At 39.8% G+C, this 22,640-nt stretch overlaps 1 protein-coding gene across 8 annotated transcripts in view; it reads left to right on the top strand.

Annotated features, from left to right (window-relative positions):
• ANKRD44 (ankyrin repeat domain 44) overlaps positions 1-21,781 on the top strand; it is a 380,176-nt gene extending 358,395 nt beyond the window's left edge. For 3 of the 8 annotated variants that reach the window (XM_063647786.1, XM_063647782.1, XM_063647783.1), the window contains exons 19-29: positions 2,100-2,187; positions 3,210-3,327; positions 5,199-5,415; positions 9,169-9,256; positions 10,505-10,588; positions 11,957-12,102; positions 12,590-12,672; positions 15,541-15,623; positions 17,336-17,427; positions 18,200-18,235; positions 20,130-21,781. In XM_063647786.1, coding sequence (XP_063503856.1) covers positions 2,100-2,187; positions 3,210-3,327; positions 5,199-5,415; positions 9,169-9,256; positions 10,505-10,588; positions 11,957-12,102; positions 12,590-12,672; positions 15,541-15,623; positions 17,336-17,427; positions 18,200-18,235; positions 20,130-20,377 — 1,283 coding nt within the window. In that variant the 3' untranslated portion in view covers positions 20,378-21,781. Of the gene's footprint in view, positions 1-2,099; positions 2,188-3,209; positions 3,328-5,198; positions 5,416-9,168; positions 9,257-10,504; positions 10,589-11,956; positions 12,103-12,589; positions 12,673-15,540; positions 15,624-17,335; positions 17,428-18,199 lie in introns of all 8 variants that reach the window. The other 5 variants (XM_054479048.2, XM_054479051.2, XM_063647784.1 and 2 more) reach the window with 3 other exon arrangements.
• The last annotated feature ends 859 nt before the right edge of the window (positions 21,782-22,640 follow it).

The raw sequence follows: 22,640 nt of genomic DNA, 5'->3' as shown, positions 1-22,640 counted from the left end.
GTGTAATTGTAAGAACAAAAAACATAACAGCAGCAGCAACCACATATTACCTGTACTCCAATCCACAGAATTTCCTCCCGAGATACATAAATGGAATGTTGCTGAGAATTAGCTGAATGCAATGGTCTACAAAATGTGCACATTATTCCTGTAGTTCATTTGAGTGCTGTTGATGAATGCAAGCTAATTCTAATATGTATGTATTGTCCCTGAAAAAATGTGTCATTGTTAAATTAGCATTCTCTCGTGGCTGGCAAGCAAATAAAAGGTCTGTAAAATGCAGCTCTTAGGAGAGCCTTTATCAACCTCACATAGCGGCGTCTATTCCCTTCTCTCTCCACATCCATAATGTGGCAAATGCAATGTACTTTGTGGCCTTCTCATTGTTAGAGAGGAGAGAAGCTCACGTTTGAAATTTTAACCACGGTTGCTCTCATCTTACTCCCTGAGTGGGAAGTCATGCCTATCATAAGGCTTTGGTTTGCGTTCAACAGCCTGGCAGAAAGCAGCTTACCCCGAGGTTATCGACACAGGTTTGCTTCCCAGCCCCTGTGGGACCACCACAGCCTTCTAAAGCAGCCTGGTATTGGTGTGCACAGGAGTGCGTCCCATACTCCCGCCCCAGCCGGTCCAGGCCAGCCCGCGTGGGGGCCGCATTTCCTGCCCACATTGGCCCCCACTCAGTCCGCTGGGCGAGGAGAGGCAGGGGGAGGCCCGGCCTGGCCTAGGAAAGGGCTCCCAGGGAGCCCAGTCACACTTCGGCCAGGCACGAGGATGCCTGGGAAGTCAGAGAAAGCGCCACCTGTGGTTCGGGGACCGCGGAGCTGAGGGACCCATACTCAACAGTGAGCGGATGGAGCGTGCACACCCTGCCGGCGTGAGGTTTTGTTTTCTGCCACCCCCATCAGTCAGCGCTATTGCAGGAATACCTCTTCTGAATATCTACCTCAGAATGTAAAACGACCTGGGAGAAGAGGCAGCCCCAGCTCCCTACTCCCTTTCTGCCCGTCTCCCCTCTCCCCTCCACTTCTCTACTTCCTTCCTCCCCTTCTTCCTCCTCCATCCTGCTCCTGCTCCCCTCATCTCCTTCCACTCCCTTCTCTCCCTTCTTCCTTCTTTTTAAAAGGGTTGGAGGCAGGGTAGATACAGGATGATTATATGGAATTGGGTGACTCAGAGGAACAAAAAGGGGAGCTGACTAGTGGGGAGAGATTATTAGTCCCATGACAGGAGATAAGAAAGGACCCTCAGTGTAAGAAAAAACCCTCAACACAGGAGCTAGAAGCGGAAGGTGGGGATCAATGCACTCTGCTAGGAAGAAGGGGGAAGACAGATTAACACAGAGGCACTCTGCCTTGAAACTACCTTGAGCTAGAAGCCGAGGGGGATCCAGTGGCAACAATGGAAAACCACTGATTTGAAGTCCAAATAAATGTCACTTGGGGCAGGCACGGTGGCTCATGCCTGTAATCCCAGCACTTTGGGAGGCCAAGGCAGTCGGATTGCTTGAGCCCAGGAGTTCAAGACCAGCCTAGGCAACATGGTGAAACCCCGTCTCTACTGAAAATGCAAAAATTAGCGGGTGTGGTGGTGCGTACCTATAATCCCAGCTACTCGGGAGGCAGAAGAATCACTTGAACTCGGGAGGCGGAGGTTGCAGTGAGCCAAGATCATATCATTGCACTCCAGCCTGGACGACAGAGCAAGATTCTGTCTCAGAAGGTCACTTGGTGGCTCATGCCTGTAATCCCAGCACTTTGGGAGGCCAAGGCTGGCGGATCACCTGGGGCTAGGAATTCGAGACCAGCCTGGCCAAGATGATGAGACCCTGTCTCTACTAAAAATGCAAAAAAGTAGCCAGGCGTGGTGGTGCATGTCTATAATCCCATCTACTCAGGAGGCTGAGGCAGGAGAATCGCTTGAACCTGGGAGGTGGAGATTGCAGTGAGACGATATCGCCCCACTGCACTCCAGCCTGGCGACAGAGCGAGACTCCATCTCAAAAAAAAAAAAAAAAAAAAAAAAAAAAAAAAAGTCATTTGGAAGAGATATGTGTAGTGTTGTTCTGTTAAAACACTGTCCACTATTTTCTTTTTCAGTAATTAATGGTCACACACTGTGTTTAAGGCTGTTGCTAGAAATTGCAGACAACCCGGAGGCGGTCGATGTGAAAGATGCCAAAGGACAGTAAGTGCGCTCACACGTGGACTTGGGTTGACATTTCAATCACAGCAGCTACCTGGTTGGTTTGTTAAATCATTACAAGGCTGACTGCGGAACCGAGAAGTTGGGGGAATATATTTGGACCAGGACCAATATATAATGAGGTGGCTTTAAGTTACAGTGCATATACCCAAGAAAAGCATGAAGGGGTGGGTGTGCGCATGTCTTGATGAAAGGATCACCTTTTTAAGGGCTGTGGCCATGCTTCCTGGCTCTTATTTATATTCTCTCCTTTGTTCCCTCTTTCCGCCCATTTTTACCTTCTTCTGAAGCTGCTACACCATTGCCATTTTCTAATTAATAAATAGGACAGACCTCATGAGGTTATCTCTATTATTAAAATCCTTCAGATGCCTTTTCTTCCTCAACTTTGTTTTTTCAAAGTAATTTCCTTCTGTTGGCATATTCCCCACCTAATCTTCTCTTATAAATAGGAAATGCAGAGCAAAAGTCAGCAGTGACTAGCCCCAGGCATGCGAATTAGTGTGATAGTCAGAATCTCACCTCCCTCTTGCATCACAACACTTCATTCTTTCCCTGAGACTTGACAGACTTTTCTTTAGGGAAAGAAGCTTTGTGTAAATGAAATCTTTAGCAGAAGTCCAACATAGAATACTACAAAGTAGAGCTGCTCTGATGGAAGCAAGAGGGGCTTTTGCATACACATACTCCCTGCCCTTGATATCTGGTAAATGCTACATGGGTCTGAAAATGATGGGATTAACATGAAGATTTTGAAAAGGAAGCTTCCCCTGCCTCATCCCTAGGGATCGTTCCACTAACAACATTCCATGTGGCCATTAGAGCAGAGGCAGATAGCTTGTTCTGCATATCGTATAGCAAACTGGGGACACTTAGAAAATATTAAGAAATTGTCAAAAGGAGAGGGGAAGAGAATGGGAGAGAGAAAGAGAATGTCCTCCTACTGGTAGTGATGAATATTTTTTTAAATCTCCTTTTTAAAAGCCTGCTTTATCTCTCCCTAGAACACCACTGATGCTTGCAGTAGCATATGGACATATTGATGCTGTTTCATTGTTACTTGAAAAGGAAGCCAACGTAGACACTGTTGACATCCTAGGATGCACAGCTTTACACAGAGGGGTATGTACACGTTTCTCAGCTGTAGTCAAGCAATTTTTTTAATGAGCTTGTTCTTTTTTTTTCCTCCTATGAATTTTTAGCAAAAATTGTTTAGCAAAAATTGTTTCCGAACATAACCAATTAACCTTATTCAGTCCAAAAGAAATTACAAAATCCTTGGCAAAGGCAAAATAATGGGAGGTTTTGCTCTTAAGATTTCATGTTAGATTGTGATCATAAATGCACGAACACCTACTGCTGGTGAAATTGGTTCTGCTTTCTGACTACCAAATACATGTATATCATAGAAAATTTGCAGAATATTTTTTTAAAAGCCCAGAGAAGAAAATCACAATCACCAGTAATTATACCTCCTGGAGATAACCACTATTTGGTGTATATTATCTCCAATCTTTTTTCTATATATAGATTTGTTTTAGATTTTAAAAAGAGAATACTGAAGATATCATTTGGAATCTGCTTTTTTCTCTTAGTATATCAAGGATCTTTTTTCATTTCACTTTTTTCTGCATCATGATTTTTAATGCCTCATTGTGTTCAAGTGTCATAGTTTATTTCAATGATTACCTGGTTTTAAGTAGTTATGCTATTTCTAATTGTTTGTCCTTACAAATAATGCCAAAATATGTACCCTGTGGACAATTATTTGCACACATCTGTTGAAGTGTTTGGTTTTTTTTTTTATCTCACTCTTATCACCCAGGCTGGAGTGTGTAGTGGCATGATCTCAGCTCACTGCAACCTCCACCTCCCAGGCTCAGTGATCCTCCCACCTCAACTCCTCCCAGTAACTGGGACCACAGGTGCATGCCAGCATGCCCAGCTAATTTTTGTATTTTCTGTAGAGACGGGGTTTCGCCATGTTGCCCAGGCAGGTCTTGAACTGCTGGGCTCAAGTGATCCCCCTGCCTCTGCCTCACAAAGTGCTGGGATTACAGGCATGAGCCACTTGCACCCTCTGAACTGTTTTTTAAAGCATGCCAAATAAACTAAGTAAACAGAAGCAGAAATCATAAAATTGCTATTTTGGGCTGGTACCAAGCACACTGATAAATGAAGAGAAGAGGAACGCTATGTGATCATTGTCACAATCGTAGTTTTTATTTCTCGGTTGCTTCCTGTGGGCTGTACAACAAGCTGAGAGCCTTTGCATCTGTTATCTCAGTCCTCACAACACCCTGTGAAGTTGTTATTACTATTCTTATATATAGGTGAATAGAGTGAGGGATGGAGAGGTGAACTGACCTGTCACAGGGGTGCCAAGATTTCACTTAGACCTTCCTGATTCTAAAACTGATATATACTGCTGCATCATGATATCTTTCTTTCTTTCTTTTTGAGATGGAGTCTTGCTCTGTCGCCCAGGCCAGAGTGCAGTGGTGCGATCTCAGCTCAGCGCAAGCTCTGCCTCCTGGGTTCACGCCATTCTCCTGCCTCAGCCTCTCAAGTAGCTAGGACTACAGGTGCCCACAACCATGCCCGGCTAATTTTTTGTATTTTTTTCTTAGAGACAGGGTTTCACCATGTTAGCCAGGATGGTCTCGATCTCCTGACCTCGTGATCCTCCTGCCTCGGCCTCCCAAAGTGCTGGGATTACAGGCGTGAGCCACCACGCCTGGCCACATCATGATATCTTTCACGGTTGTCAGGAGAGGCAAGAGATATTTGGAAAATGCTGATGTTCACAGATTTTTCTGTTATGAATTTTGCTGAGGTTGTCCTGCCTTCTGCCCTTGAAATAGGACAGAGTCTGCCTTCCTTAAAGACCCAGGCATATGTCCACTTGCTCTAAGCCCAACCTCACTTAGCCAACTGCTTTGCTTCCTTAGTCTTCTGAGGTTTGTTTTGTGTTTTTAATTGCAATGCATCAGATTATGACAGGACACGAGGAATGTGTGCAAATGCTGCTGGAACAAGAAGTGTCAATTCTCTGTAAAGATTCCAGAGGGAGGACGCCCTTGCACTATGCAGCTGCTCGTGGCCACGCCACGTGGCTGAGCGAGCTGCTCCAAATGGCTCTTTCTGAGGAGGACTGTTGTTTCAAAGATAACCAAGGCTACACGCCGTTGCACTGGGCTTGTTACAATGGTGAGTTGCTTATCATTTGACTGATTCCACTAGACTTCCTACCCCAAGACCACTGTGAGCTCAGTGGAGGTGAGAGCCTTGTGTAATTCTGCAAACCATGGTTTCTAATCTTTCTGCATCCAAGATATCTTTTTTGTGTATTTTGTTTGTTTGTTTTTTTAATAGTTCTCACCCCTCCACAGCTGCTGTGATGCCTTAACTGAGTAAAAGTCCACTTTCCCCTTTTAGTTAATCATTAACACTTAACCATAATCACAACTGATAAGCTTAAATGACCAGTTTTATTCAGGGTTTCTGATCTATATAATATAACCAGGATCCCACAAGGGATTAAAATAATAAAACTAAAACCAAATATATATATATAATTTAATAACCTGTCACAATTGATTACTAGTAGATGCATGGTTCATCTTTTGGTGTTTGTTTGTTATGTTTCATATTCCTTATTTATTTTGTTGTACTTATTATTTGGGAGATTTTAAAATTTGTATTTCACTTAATTTAAAAATGCATGCTAATTATACCAGTTCCAAAGTACAGAAATATCTGAAGTAAAATTGTTTCCATTTCTAAACCTACTTTCTAATGTAATTTTGTGTGCATCTTTCATAATTTTTCCTTTGAGAATATAAATAATTATAAATTAATGTGTATATTTTTTGAAACTGGAATTATAGAACAAATAGCAGCCATTCTATAATTTTTTGTTGGTGTTTAAATTGTATTGCAGATATTCTTACAAGTCAATATGTATCAATATGGATTGATCTTATAATGGTTGTATATTATTTCATAGCAATATGTATACCAGAACTTATTATTTATTCAACCAGGTTTCTGTGGATTGACATTCAGATTGTTTTTTTTTTCCTATTACAAACAATGCAGCAATGTGTATGTCCATATTATGGTACCATAAATTCTGTCAGATAAGTTTCCAGAAATAAAATTATTGAGTAAGAGGGTTTGTATATTTTTTAATTTCAATAAATTATACCATATTATTTTGCAAAAAAGGATATCAAAATTTATTATTTCACCAAACATTTGTATAAAAGTTAGTGTTTTTTCTCATGCTTGCCAACCCAGAATAACACCTTTTTAAATTTTTGTCAATTTGAAGGGCAAAAGGTATCTTCTTGTTTCAATTTGCATTTCCCTATCTAATAGTACCCTGGCTATTTGTATTTCTTCTCCTGGAAATTACTTTTTCCATCCACTGTTCACTTTTTTCCTATTGAGCTATTTATCTTTTCTTGTGGGAGCACCTTGTCTTAGTGATAAGAATGTGATATGAATGAATGTTTAATGATATGAATGTCTTAGAAATATGAATATTTTTGTTCCTTGTTTAGGATGTTTTTTTCCACTTAGAGATTTTGAGCTTTTATGTACTTGAATCTATCAGATTTTTTATGGTTTCCAGGTTTCCAGTCTCTCTTCAAAAGGTCTCCTACCCCTAAGATTATATGGATATTTTCCCATGTATTTTTTACTTTGCTTCTACAATTTTCTTTTTACATTTTCAATTAGTCAATTAAAATTTTAATTTAGAAACTATTAATAGTTCCACAAAAGGTGTTTTTGTGTGTGTGTGTGTTCTAATTATAGCAATTTAAGACCTCTTACTGTGTTTTCATTACAGTCCTCTTTTTTTCATTCATTCTGCCTCAGTAAGAGCCAAATTTTCTATTTCCTCAACTTGGTTTTGTTCCCTTACTGCCATTGGAGGATTGTGATTTTTTTTTTAACCTACTAGTGGGTGACCCCCATCTGGATCAAGCTATGGGAGCTCTCTGGCACTGGAGAACCTACAAGAGGAGAAGGATGCAGTGAGAGTGCTGATGATAATGGCGGGCCGCAAACCTGACACAGACCAGATCCTCTCCTCAGGGTTCAGGGTGAGAGGTGTCTGTGTTCCTAGGCCTCTCCAGGTACAGGCAGGGGAGGAGGAGCAGTCTTCTCCTAAGCTGTTCACCCTTTCAGTGCAGCCTTTGTCCAGGACTGAGTTTCAAGCTCCCATCTTCCCAGACTCCTTTTTACTAGGCACTTTGAAATATTGAAAGGAGCTCAGTTATCTCCAGTCCTACCTGTACAGACTCTTAAATTGGGATTCATATAGTCCCCACTTAAGGAATGCTATGTGTGGGTGCTACCCTAAGCTAGATCCTTTGGAAGAGTTGAGGTGTCTGGGACTATTTCAATGAGGGTTCCATGTAGTTAGTTGGAAGGCTAAATTATACAACTTGCCTGGAGCTGCTGGCTTTTTTTTTTTTTTTCTGGGGGTGTATGGAGTCTTACTCTGTCACCCAGGCTGGTGGCGTGATTTTGGCTCACCACAACCTTTGCCTCCTGGGTTCAAGTGATTCTCCTGCCTCAGCCTCCTGAGTAGCTGGAACTACAGACAGGCACCACCACACATTTTTTTTTTTTTGTATTTTTAGGAGAGATGGGGTTTCACCATGTTGGCCAGGCTGGTCTTGAACTCCTGACCTCAAGTAATTCGCCCTCTTCGACCTCCCAAAGTGCTGGGATTACAGGCGTGAGCCACCATGCCCAGCCACTGCCAGTTTTTTATATTTATTACTTCATATGCTTTTTAATCTGTCTAAAAGCAATATTGCCTATTCTCTTTTTAGATACAAGAAAAGTTTGATTTGTATTTTAATATTTCAAATTGTCCCATCTACATCATTCTGAGGTAGATCATAAGGGAACTTTCACTAACTTAGCACTGAGTTCAACCAAGAAGAGGTTTCAGGACAATCTGTGTTCCAAAGCAAAATGGCAATGCCTTCCCACATTATAATTGAGAACCACAGAGACTTTGTTGTTGTTTTTTGTTTTTTGTTTTAACCAGGTCTGTAATGAGGGAATGCTTAGTCAGGCTGGGGAACCGTCACCCTTCTTCCTGGGAGACAATACCAGGCAGGAAGATCTGTCTTACAATTGTATAGAACATCACAAACCACACTGAGGCCCTTTATTGAGTAAAGTTCTCACCATCCTGTGACATAGGTAGGGCAGGTATTCCTAGTCCAGTTTTGAATATGTGAGAAACTGAGGCTCAGAGATCCCAAGTAAATTGCCTCGGATCACATAACAAGTAAGCTGATAGCTAGGACCTTACTTAACTCGAATTCAGTTGATTTGGAAACTACCTACCATTTTGTTGAAAATGATTTCACATATTCATTCATCTACTTATTTGAATAGTGCTTACTGAATGCCCATGATATGCCAAGAACTGTTCTTGGGGCCATTTAAAACACATATAGTATTTTGTAGTCAAAACCTTTTCACATGCATTATCTCAAATACTGTTTTCTACTAATCACAGTTTCGCCTCTCCACTAGAATGCATAACTGTAAGTGGAAGTATTTGTATGGGTGAAAGGTACATTTCCTCTTATAAATGTGGACAGATTGAAGTATGCCTGTGTGAGGCATCTATCTTTCAAGAGCTGAGAGTAAAACAGAATATATTCTGCTTGCAAATGAGTCATCTTCTCTGTCTCTCTTCACCAGACCATATGGCCTTCATGTTTTATTTGTTCATTAAGTCTCAGAACACCTGTGAATATGTTAATAACATTTTGGCATTTTGTTAATTTTATTTCATGGAGAATGAATGTTCAGCCAATTCAGGAAAATTCATAAACCAAAAACTCAATACTTAATGAAAAAGCAGATTGAGTTGAACAAAATTTCTTTCTTGGAAACTCCCTAAATTATTTTTATTTCTTGCAGGTAATGAAAACTGTATAGAGGTACTTTTGGAGCAAAAATGTTTTCGCAAATTTATCGGTAATCCCTTTACTCCACTGCACTGTGCAATGTAAGTAGAAACGCTAAGAGTTAATGGTGTTGCTTTAATTATTTTAACTACACATAGAAAAGTTGCTTTGTAGGGAAAAAAATCTTTTAGATTACAGATAAGACTGAAATATTCCACTTTTGCTGCTAAAGACAAGTAGATCTGATAGCATAATATTAATGATTTTCCTGGAGATTTTTGTGGAATGCCACAGTTCCAAAGTGGCACAGATCCATCCTCGGGAAATCTCGTGAAGGGGTAGAGTGAGAGGTGCATTACCCATGTGAAGAACTCTTCAGGTATAACCCACATTTGCCTGCCAAATTCTAAAAATAAGTCAGCATTGACAACAGTATGCCTACAGATGGTTAGAAAGACATTTCACACTGGGACAACTTTTCATATATTGAAATTCTTTGTCTTTCATATGTTGTAAGCTCTTTTCTGATAAATTTAATTTTTGCTCCAGTCTCAATAGTGATCCATAGTTCAGAGGATGCAGTGACTTTAAGTCAGACTTCCATAGTCAGCCTGGGAGTCTGTGTTCAACTGGGCTTCCATGGTTAGCCTGGGGGCCCAAGACCTGAGGATTCTTTGTCTTTACATTGTCTCTGGCCTTTATATGAAACTGAGTCATTTGATTGGAAAGATATTGGAGGGATAAAGTAGATCAATAAAGTATAAGTAAAAAAGAGTCAGAAAGATTTTATTTTGTTTATTGTTTTTTGTTTTTTGAGACGGAGTCTCGCTCTGTCGCCTAGGCTGGAGTGCAGTGGCACAATCTCGGCTCACTGCAACCTCTGCCTCCTGGGTTCAAGCAATTCTCCTGCCTCAGCTTCCCAAGCAGCTGGGACTACAGGTGCGCGCCACCACGCCTGGCTAATTTTTGTAGTTTTAGTAGGGACTGGGTTTCACCATATTGGCCAGGCTGGTCTTGAACTCCTGACCTCATGATCCACCTGCCTCAGCCTCCCAAAGTTCAGAAAGATTTTAAATCTGAAGGAAGCATGTCTGTTCCACTTTGATATCTCCAAAACGCCTAACATGGTGCCTTGTATAAGTGCAATAAACTTCTACCTGGATATAGGGGTTCTGAAGTAATGCTAGGGGTTACAAAGTGTATGCCATTGAAACATGTACCACAAATATTTACTTTCAATTTTTTAAATGCTTCAGATTGTCAAATATACAGTACATAGGAAGATGGGTTAGGAGGTGATATAATTTAAAAGAGTGAGATTGTTACATTAAAACCCATTTTCATTTTAGAATCAATGATCATGGGAATTGTGCATCATTGCTGCTTGGGGCCATAGATTCCAGTATCGTCAGTTGTAGAGACGACAAAGGCAGGTAAGTAATCTAAAATGGCATGCCTTTTATCTTGATGAATCTTAGCCTCTGCTTTGCGGTTGCAGAGTAGCCAGTCATCTATGTTTTTAATTGAAAGAATAATGGATAAGCATGGTTTTTAATATTACGGAGCATGTATAATTAAAAGAAATTCCCCTCTAAGCCTAGAATCCCTAGCCTCTTCCACAGAGAAAGGTACTATACACTGTTATTTACAAATGTTATGTTCTCCTAAATATTTTTTATGCATATCTACAAACATATATACACATATATGTATATATCCATATATTCTTTTTGCACATGGTAGCATTCTATAACAATGCTCTACTTTTAGTATATCTTGGAGATCCTTCCATACCAAAACATACAGATTTACCATATTCTTTTTAAAGCTACGTATTGTTTCATTGAATGGATATGCTATAATTTGCTCATCCTGCCCTCTATTGAAGAACATTTAGATCATTTCCAGTATTTTGTTGTTTCAAAGTGTGGTGTGGTGAACATTCTCATATATGTGTCTGGGCAGGGTACAGTGGCTCATGCCTGTAATCCCAGCACTTTGGGAGGCCGAGGTGGGTGGATCATGAGGCCAGGAGATAGAGACCATCCTAGCTAACATGGTAAAACCCCGTCTCTACTAAAAATATGAAAAATTAGCCGGGCATGGTGGCAGGCGCCTGTAGTCCCAGCTACTCGGGAGGCTGAGGCAGGAGAATGGCATGAACCCATGAGGCAGAGGTTGCAGTGAGCCGAGATTGTGCCACTGTACTCCAGCCTGGGCGACAGAGTGAGACTCTATCTCAAAAATAAATAAATAAATAAATAAATAAATAAATAAATAAATAAAATATGTGTCTGTACACATGACCAAGTGTATCTGAGAGATAAATACCTAGAAGTGGATTTCTTGGTTAGAGGGTTGATATTTTTAAATTTTGATAAATAATGCCAAATTATCCTCTAAAAGAAATTAAGCAACCAAAATAGATGATGTGATGGGTTTTTAAAATTTTCATTTAATCTGCCAATTATCTACAGACTTAAGCATTAATTTTTAAAGTATCTATCTCAAAGATAAAAGTAGACTCACTGGAACTTAAGATTAAAGAGTCAGTAAAGACACTAATTTAATTATCACGGCCAACACACACACCCCCCCCAAATCTAGGGGGTTCCAGTCCCATAGGTGATATTTCAGTGTCTACCCTGGATGACCTTTAGAGGGAGGGGGCCTGATCACTATGTCTATAAACTGAGAAGTTTTAAATCCTTAAGACAACACCATGTACATGTTTCTTGGGCAGTAACTAACGAGAATAAAGTTTAAAGGAAACTAAAGTGATACTTGTTTTAAATCTTTAGGACACCCCTTCATGCGGCAGCATTTGCTGATCATGTGGAGTGCTTGCAGCTTCTTCTGAGACACAATGCTCCAGTGAACGCAGTAGATAATTCAGGGAAAACAGCACTGATGATGGCTGCTGAGAATGGGCAGGCAGGCACTGTGGGTATGTGCTTGTTGTATGGACTTTGCCCTTATGCCCATGCAAAAAACAAAATAATGTCAAATCAAGAAATCAGTTGTTCTCATAGTATATACATGTGGAAAAGGGCCATTAGCAGTTTTACTTAGGTCACCTGATTCTACCTGCTCAAGCGTCTTTCAGTTCCCTGTTTTTTGATTCTTGGTGGACCTTGTCAAAGAGCCAACCCTTCTGCAATGAAATTCTGAACATTTAGAAACCAGGTATAACAACAGAATCATTTTAACTGGAAATAATGAACTGTAAAAGCAGTTAAAATTAGTGCCTATTAACCTTGGATTTGGATAGCACAGATATGAGAATAAATTACTCCCTTTTTTCTTTAAATACATTAAATATGATTACGTGAACTGTACTAATTTAAATATGTTATTGTGTTTGTAGTAACTTCTTCAAAATGCATGTAATTAGCATCTCATCTAAGTAACCCTCTTTTGGGCTTTTTCTACAGATATTTTGGTGAACAGTGCCCAGGCTGATCTGACTGTAAAGGATAAGGACTTGAATACACCCTTACATTTGGCTTGTAGTAAAGTATGTAAATGAATTTAAAATATTATTGCTTCATGTTATAATAATAACAGTAATAATAACACTGAAATTCTACCTCAGAACTGTGTAGCATGGCTCTTAATTAAGATGTATATTTTCCCAGGGTCTTGTCAACTGACAGTGGAAGGGTGAGAAGGAAAGGACAGACCCAACAACGCATTCGTGTTGAAGAAGCATATCTTCATCAACACGAATGATGAGGACATGCTTTTCATGGCATTTGCCACTTGCATTCTTGCTGTAGTCTGTCTGTCTTGATGCTGCCATTGTATCTGTCTCTCTGGTTGTTGTACCACATTTTGGTACCACATAAAAGTTAGGACCTTAGTTAGGTGGCTTGTAAAGTATAAGCAGTTTTACTTGTTTTCATTTTGTTCCATTTGAAGACATTGTAGTAACACAGCCAAAAAATACTCTACTGTGAAGCAAATAAATAGATCTATGTGTATTTCTACCCTTCCCCCTTTTTTCTGGTGTATAGTTCAATGCAAAAAATGTGTTTTTTTTTTTCAAATAGTGGTGTGTTCACATGTTGCTCAAGATTCCTTCTTCCATAAAAGATAAATTTTAGGCCGGGAGCGGTGGCTCATACCTATAATCCCAACACTTTGGGAGGCCGAGGCAGGTGGATCACCTGAGGTCGGGAGTTCGAGACCAGCCTGGCCATAATGGAGAAACCCTGCCTCTACTAAAAATACAAAATTACCCAGGCATGGTGGCGCATGCCTGTAATCCCAGCTATGCAGGAGGCTGAGCCAGGAGAATCGTTTGAACCCGGGAGGCAGAGGTTGCAGTGAGCTGAGATCACTCCATTGCACTCCAGCCTGGACAACAAGAGTGAAACTCCGTCTCAAAAAAAAAAAAAGATAAATTATATAAAATTACATATATATATAATTTATCTTTTATATCATATATATGATTTTACAAAACTTGGTTATGTTGCTGAATCGTATAATATTAATATCTTTTAAACATCGTGTTTTATGGTATTTTAGAAGATATGTCGTATTTCAGCTTAGGAATGGGCCATCTTTTATTCAACCCATCTCCTATTATTAGACAAATAGCTTGTTTTCAATTATATGCTAGTACAAGTCCAGTATCTCTTACCTGAAATTCCTGGGACTAGAAGTGTTTCAGATTTAGGATTTTTTGGATTTTGGAATATTTGTATTATACATGTTGATTATCCCAAATCCAAAAATCTGAGTGTTATATCAATATTCAAAAAGTTTTGGATTTTGTAGCATTTTTTATTTCAGATTTTCGAATTTGGGATACTCAACCTGTATAAATAATGCTTATTGCAGAGGAATCTTTTATAAACATCCTTACTCATTACTTTAAGATAAATTCCTAAGTGTGGAATTATTGAGTCTAAGGATATAATTTTTTTTGTTTTTTTTTGAGACAGAGTCTTACTCTGTTGCCCAGGCTGGAGTGCAGTGGTGCAATCTTGGCCCACTGCAACCTCCACCTCCCAAGTTCAAGTGATTCTCCTGCCTCAGCCACCCGAGTAGCTGGGTCTACAGGCATGCGCCACCATGCCCAGCTAATTTTTGCATTTTTTAGGAGAGATGGAGTTTCACCATGTTAGCCAGGCTGGTCTCGAACTCCTGACCTCGTGATCCACCCACCTTGGCATTCCAAAGTGCTAGGATTACAGGCGTGAGCCACCGCACCCAGCCAGATATATTTTTAGACCAACTTGCCCTCTTACGAGGTCACAACAGTTTACCTTCCAACAGCAGTGCCTCAGAATGAAACCTCCATGGACATTTCTAAAATTATATTTAAGGGTCTCCCATATAAGGCACTATAGTATGAAGCCAGTTGGCACCCGTGGCGGTGATTTATTTCAATGTAGTTAAAATATTATCAGTGTTACCTATGTGGTACCAGTAGTCTCAGCCATTCCTTTCATTGCTTGCATTTTCTCACTTCATGCTCTGGGAAGCCCATGGGAACCACAAAAAGTGCTCAGCCTTATAAAGTTTATTTCAAGGTATAGTATTTTGGTGAATATAAGTGCAATGCTTTTCAAACTTTATCATGCAAACGAATCATCTTGGAGTTCTGTGAAAAAACAGATTCTCATATATTAGGTCTGGGGCAGAGCTTGAGATTCAGCAGTTCTAACTCCCAGTAATACTAATGGGACTGGTCTGCACGCCACATGTTGATTAGCAAGGGCTTAGGAAGCCATGACCCCTTAAAAGGGTACCAGGCCTGAAATTGTAAAGGGTCTCTGACTCATCAGTTCATTTTCAAAAATTATTAACCATCTATCTTCATAAGGTACAGAGAGATATCTTCCACTGGTTGAAGAAGAAAAGAGTGATTTTTTCCTGAAATAGGGTTTCTTCACAATATAAGGCAATTAATGATGATGAATGATATAGATAATAGATGTAATGGGAATTCCAAGGATAAATGGATAATTGAAGTAGTAACTGACATCTTGAAATACGAGGCGGGACTTTTGATGTATGCTAAATGTTGTAGGATTCAGACAGTATTCCGGTTTCTATTCCCTAGTTACCAGCTGACCTAGCTGAACTAGCATCTGCTTTACCTCTCCGGGATTAATTTTAAAATTTATCTTAGCGGTATTAATATTTTAGATCAGACTTATGTTAACCAAGTTCTAATAGACCTTATTAGGACTCTTAGAGTGTCTGGAGCCCATTTGTTTTTGAGAAGAAAAAAAATTACTCAGAAAATAGCCCTATAGAATGTTCTTAGGCAGACGACATTCATTTTCAATTTAAATCATAATGAAGAAATTTCTCAGTAACTTTTCTGTGTCTCTGTCTTGCATTTCTTATCATTCTTTTTCTTTATTAGGGTCATGAAAAATGTGCCTTGTTAATACTTGACAAGATACAAGACGAGAGCCTTATTAATGCAAAAAATAATGCACTGCAGACGTAAGTGTAACTACTAAAGTTGGACTTGAACCCAGGGTCATAGTCATTTATTCAATAAATATTAAGAGCCTGCTGTGTGCCAGACTAGGTCTGGGGAGCACAGTGGTGAAAGATGCAGTCCTGGCTTCCCCTGCATGAAGGTGACAGTCACATACCTACAAGTGCTGACCAAGCTGGGCAGTTTTAGTTAGAATCCTTCTTTTGATATGTCTTCATTTAATTTTGTGAAGTCTGTGTTTTTCTTTGGTGATATTTCTGGGGTAATATTATAAATTTAGTGGGCTGTTAGAAAAATTTTATGGACTGACATATTTGGGGAAACTATTTGTTTTATGTGTTAGCATTATGTATTCTGACTGGAAAATGACAGTTTTGCAAATCAGGTTCCCAGAATACATTTGAAGAGTTTCTAAGCTATTTGTCTTGATTATATTTTAATATAATTCAGTGTAACCCTTGATGTGAAAGATCTAAAAGCTGTTTCATTTTCCACTTTAGGAAATTATTTATGCATTTGTTTTAAAGGCAAAGGAATTTTTTTCATTTAAGATTCTTAAGCCAGGCGTGGTGGCTCATGCCTTTAATCCCAGCACTTTGGGAGGCCGAGGCAGTTGGATTACTTGAGGCCAGGAGTTCATGACCAGCCTGGGCAACATGGTGAAACCCCATCTCTACTAAAAATACAACAACAACAACGAAATTAGCTGGGCGTGATGGCAAGTGCCTGTAACCTCAGCTACTTGGGAGGCTGAGGCAGGAGAATCACTTGAACCTGGGAGGTGGAGGTTGCCGTGAGCTGAGACATCGTGCCACTGCACCACTCCAGCCTGGGCAACAAGAGCGAGACTGTCCCCCCCCACAAAAAAAAAAAAGGAAGAAGAAGAAGAAGACTGTTGGCTGGGTGTCGTGGCTCATGCCTATAATCCCGGCACTTTGGGAGGCTGAGGCAAGTAGATCACTTGAGCCCAGGAGTTTGAGACCAGCCTGGCCAACATGACGAAACCCCTTCTCTACAAAAAATTAAAAAATTAGCCAGCCACGGTGGTTTGCACCTGTAGTCCCAGCTACACAGGAGACTGAGGCAGGAGAATCACTTGAGCCCAGCAGAAGTTCAAGGCAGCAGTGAGCTGTGATCGTGCCACTGCATTCCAGCCTGGGTGACAGAGTGAGACCCTGTCTCAAAAAAAAAAAAAAAAAAAAGATTCTTAAGCAGTATATAGCACAATATACTGAGTTTGACATAATTCTTTAAGGTATTATAAATTCAGTAAAACATCTGTGTGCATTTAGTAGTAACAAGGAAGTTTGAAATTATACATATATATGAGTGATATTAATGCCAGTCATATTGTTGAACTGTGTGAAACAGTGATTCAAATGCTGTGTTAGAAATCAAGCAGTAAAGGGCCTTCTGCAAAACACAACAAAGCTTGAGTTCTTCCTCTGTCTTCCTATTTACTGTCATTGAGATTGTTTGAGATGCAGAATATTTGTAATATCTGCAGCAAGATCTGGGCCAAACATACAACAACAGTTGGACCATTAGCACCTGGAAAAGATCTGGTCAGCATTTTTTTTTTCTTAAGTAAAAACATCCATGTACTATTTGTAGAGTCTAAGTACTTCTTCCTTTTAGCGACATGGGCTAACCAAAATTCTACATTCTCACCCAAATATGTATCACAACTGATGCTTGGTCTTGTGTTTTTTAGACCCCTCCACGTCGCTGCGCGCAATGGCTTAAAGGTGGTAGTTGAGGAGTTGCTGGCCAAAGGGGCCTGTGTACTTGCTGTAGATGAAAATGGTAAGTGGAAAAAGTCAACAGCGACTGCAGGTACCTTCCATAAGCTAGTTGAAGCCAGAGGAAATGAGAAAGATAGGAGCTAGTATAAAAGGCACTGAAGAATTCTGTCCCCCTTGGAAGTCCCGTGTGTGAGAAATCAAGCAAGGATAACTTGTCCTGTCTGTCTTTTTGTAAATCACATAGTCTACCTGTAGGCCACCTAGTGCTATCCATTTTGCATGTAATGCCAGCAGCTGGTCTCTAACTCCTCAGCACAGTGGTTAAAATATTTTAGACACACTAAAAGAGTTTCAAGTTGACACTCAAAATTTTAACTGCAAATGCTGAAGAGTTAGGGACTACACGTGTCATTAATGCATGCTCAAGGGCTCAAATAAAAACCTGGATCTTTGATTGTATTTAAGTTCATTCTGAGATCAAACTTCTTTTTTTAAGTACAGATCAGAACTCATATTCCCAGTATGGAAATTTGAGGAACAAGAGTAAAATTTCTTAATTAATGTCTAGGCTTGAAGCTTCCCCTGATCTGTATAATGTTCCTTTCCTAATGAACTAATTCTTAACAGAAGCTTTCTACTCTGCTTCCTAAGAAATTTTGAAAGGAATGGCTATTAGAATTGTACTAAACTGCCATTTTAAGCACGATGCCTATTAACCTTGGGGAGCAAAAAAGGAACTTCTGGATATTTATGAATTATGTAAGTTTTAAGATGTGGCATTTAATTAAAGTATTATAATGTATTAATGTAACTCAATTAACTGCTTATTACAGGTATTGGAATTAGCAGCTCATGCCTATTTCTCAGAAGTAAGCAGCCATACTGATATCATTAGCTAACTCTTACTAGTTTTGATTTTGCAGCCCCATATATCCTAGCATGTACCCTGCTCTGTCCCCCACTTGACTCATCTAGGAAGTGCAGAAAGTTCCCTATTACTCCATTTCCTTGGTCTTCCCGCCTCATCTTCCCTCACTCTCTTAACACTACTGTAGACTTAGGGTTGGCCTGCAGAGGCCCACAGTTTTTCTCCAAAATGGTCAAAGAGAATAGAATAAATTAGTTTTGCTTTTCCTGGTGTAAACTGCTGCATTGAAGGTTTGTTCAGCTGATAGTGACCTTAGGAACAAGAGCCCTGGGTTGGTGCGTACCTGCATCCCAAAGGCCTGGGAACGTTTGGGGCAATTTTATATAGCAGTACAACCATAATTCCTTTACTCATCACTGACTTTCGTGAAATGGAATGTTAAACTACCTGTTCATTCTTATTTGTTTTCATACCAGAAAAAGGAATGATGTCCTAAAGGGCAGGGTGGGGAGAGCAGGTCGAGTGATGATAAACAAAACAACAAAACGTTAAGTTTCATTGAGCCATTCCTCTGAATTACTGAGCAAGTGCCCTACTCACTGTGTAGTGGAAACTTTGGCCAGCTGAGAAGGCAGCTAACCCTTTTCAGGCCAGTAGAATAAAAGTTGGATAAGGAAATAATCAAGTCAAAGACTTAATCTACCTCCCCAAGGAACCAGATAAGACAGTTTTCTTATCTGGATTGGATCCCTTGAATCTAAATGAGAATAACATGGTTCAATTATGACAAGCATAGTAATTTTCTCACATCCATTACATTTTAGATTTGAGACTTTGGTTGGTGAGTAGCCATTTTTAAATATTCTGTTAGGCCAGGTGTGATGGCGCACACCTATAATCCCAGGACTTTGGGAAGCCAAGGTGGGAGGATCGCTTGAGCCCAGGAGTTTGAGAACAACCTGGGAAGCATAGCAAGACCTTGACTCAAAAAAAAAAAAAGAAAAAGAAAAAATCAGCTGGTAGTAGTGGCACACACCTACAGTCCCAGCTACTCGGGAGGCTGAGGTGGGAGGATTGCTTGAGCCTGGAAGACAAGGCTGTAGTGAGATAAAGGCCCATGCCACTACAATTCAGCCTGGGCGACAGAGTGAAACCCTGTCAAAAAAAAAAAAATTTGTTAAATTTCTCCTAAATGATTGTACATTTTTAATCACAAACGACCAGTGCTTTCCTGTCTCTGATCTACTGAAATGATTCCATTTTTCTAAAACCAGTTATTGGTGTCTACTTTCTGTGAAGCATATATAAAGTGACAAAACTTCATTACTCACTTTTGCAGTCATCTAATTTTCAATATCTTTTCTAATTGGACACACAATTACCTAACAATGGAAAGTCATTGTTCTCAGAATGAGAGTCCTTCTCAGGCCCAGGCCTGAGGCTCATGGTATGTGTGTGCTCTCAGGCGGAAACATCTTCCTGATTGTCCTGTTGCTGTTTATTGTGGAATTGTGTCCCACACCCACCCGGAAACATCTTCCTGATTGTCCTGTTGCTGTTTATTGTGGAATTGTGTCCCACACCCACCCCCTCGTGTTTGTGTTCACTAAATGAAGGCTGGAATCCTGCCTAACTTTGGATAATATCGTGCTTGTCATAGTCATATGAGCTGAAAACAAAAATAAAAAGCCCTCCATAAAATGTCTCCCCCTCCCTCCCCCTCTAGCCTCACCCCTAGCATGACTTGTAAGAAGTAACTCCTCGTTTTACCTGGCATGATTTCTAACTCAACATACATCTCTGCCTGTGAGATCATCCGAGATGTACTGTGGAATGCTCGTGCCTCCTCTAGACTCCCCAGGACTAACCACTGCCTTGTCTGCATTTACGCCCAGGTCATACCCCGGCCCTGGCTTGCGCTCCTAACAAAGACGTGGCTGACTGCCTGGCCCTCATTTTGGCTACCATGATGCCTTTTTCTCCTTCCAGTACAATGACGGCTGTCAACTTCGTTTGTTTAAAAAAAGACAGTTTGAGCAGGACGACCCTCTCCAATCTGGGTAGCATGGTTAGCCTGTGCAGTAACAACGTAGGCTCGGAGGATGGGTACAATGAAAATGATTCTGATTCGGAAACGTTTTGACTTTGGACTGTAGAAGCTTTTCTTTGATCACCTGTGTTGGAGGAAAGGAAAGAAGCTTGAATTCCAGGTTTATGTTGTATTCAAGTATAATTTGGGGCCTGGGCTTCCAGAAGCTAGTAGAGAAGGAATTAATCGAGGGAGGGCAGTGAGGCTGTTGGGTGGAACAGTCACACAGATGGCCCCAGTTTTGTTTTGTTTCACATTTTCTTTAAATCTAAGATACTTCTGTGAAAGTCTACCTCTCATTTTAAGTAAAGAATAAAAGATGTATTTAATTCCTGTTCTTTGGGGATAATGCAACAGAGAGGCAGCTCTTCACTATGAATAATTTTTCTTTTCATGTATTTAGCAGTGAGTTCTCAGAAGTATATCAGTGTGACATTCATGTCCCCTGGGAGGGAAGGGAAGAGGCAGATAGGAAATGCCTCAAACTTCTTCTCACTTTGATGTTTACTTCCTCACTAGAAGCCAAAGGTAAAGGTGTTCATCTTCAAAAATAATGCCTGTAATAATCTTTTTAGAGAGTCCAACTATTTATATCCTCTCTGTAGTAAGCATTTAAATATCCAGAACTTCTTTCTGAGGATCTCTGTTAAAGTTGCCAGATGAATTGAAAAATTGAAGTTGCTTTTTTTGTTTCACACAGTGTTCCCTATAACAAGCCTGTGACTAATTTTCACTTAAGTGATTGAACCCAAATTTATCTAATAACATTTCAGGTGAAAATTATATTGCACCAAAACTTTTGACACAATATGCAAAATTAGTATGAAACTACCCTTTGTTAATTTACTCTTAAATCAAAATACTAACTTTTAAAAAACATCAGAATCATCAGCATTGTTCGTCAGTAGTAAAATGAGCTTCTCAGTCAAGGTCATGTCAAGTGAGTGAAAAGTGTGACTGCAAAAAGGAACAAAAAAAGTGAAAGCAGAAAGTAGAAATGGGTGATTTAGCATGTAAAACTGATTGCCACTTGCTTGATGATGAAATCAACGTAGTGAATACTGTGTCTGCTCCCTTTGCCAAAGCTTCTAGGTCAAATGGACCCCGTTCCACACCTGGAACCGCTGTACAAAAAGAAGAATGATACTCTTTAAAAATTATGCACATACACATGCACACATATATGTGTGCGTGTATATATATATGTGTGTGTGTGTGTATGTAGTTCATCAGCCAGCTACACATGAGGACCAAAATGCTTCAGTCTAAAATGGAAGATACACATTTTTTTCCTTCAAAATGCAAATGAGAACTGAAGTAGCTTTTTTATGGAGTTAAATGTAATCTTTCTGTGTACCAGTCTTTGTTGTATTTTATATTTGTTAGGACACAGATTTCTAGTTGACCACTTAACATTTGTAACTGATGATGCGTTGACCTTTTTTTTTTTTTTTTTTTTTTGCCAAACTAGAGAAAATGTCCATATACTTTTGATGTAAATGTGTTTATATTTATTTGAAATGAAACAAATGGTGAGGAAACATCCATTATTTGTTCTCTATTTTAATTACTGTGTATCTTATTTAGAATAACAAAAAAAAAAAAGTGAAAAAAAAACACTTGACCCTGGGCTAGCCAAAAGCCCAAGGGTCAAACCCAGCATTTCCACTGCTAAGGTTTCCAGATGACCCTCAGGTTCTTCCACGTTGGTTAGAGAGGGCTACGCATCTTCTACTGCTCAGCCACAGTCTGTAGCCAGCTTAGAGTTTAGAAGACATTGCAGTCTGGATGCTCTTCTGCGAGATGAAAACTCAAATGTGTAGTGGATCATATGCACAAAGGCAGCCCAAAGAAATATCTAGAAATTACCCTAAGTACACTGAAAAGCTCACGTAGTCTCAGTAACCTGATGGGAAATGATGGCAGTGTGTGGGCACATGTGCCAAAAGGAGAAATAAAAATCACCAGCTCAAGTGCTATTTTCTACTTGAGGAAGAGACAGAAAAGAAATGTGTCGAATTAGAGCAGTACTCTCTGACATTTTATAATGAGTTCCATTTCCACCCTGGAGATTGCTATTTTATAGTGTATGGGAGATATTTCAAAAATAATGTTCTATCATATCTGGATCAAAGACAGATAACTGTATTATATTTTTCATCTAGCTCTAAAACTTTAATCTTACTCTTAATATCCTGGATTTAATTAAAACTCCTGTTGAGTTCTTTACAAATAAGAACTTGTTCAAAGGATTTATTGAACTGGTATTGATTTCACTGAAAATTTTCCACACCACCACCATTGTTTTCTGAATTCT

This window comes from Pongo pygmaeus, chromosome 11 (genome assembly GCF_028885625.2).
Source record: "Pongo pygmaeus isolate AG05252 chromosome 11, NHGRI_mPonPyg2-v2.0_pri, whole genome shotgun sequence".
Taxonomy (NCBI): Eukaryota; Metazoa; Chordata; class Mammalia; order Primates; family Hominidae; genus Pongo; species Pongo pygmaeus.
Note: the sequence above shows the minus strand (reverse complement) of the source record. Positions and strands in the feature narration are given on the sequence as shown.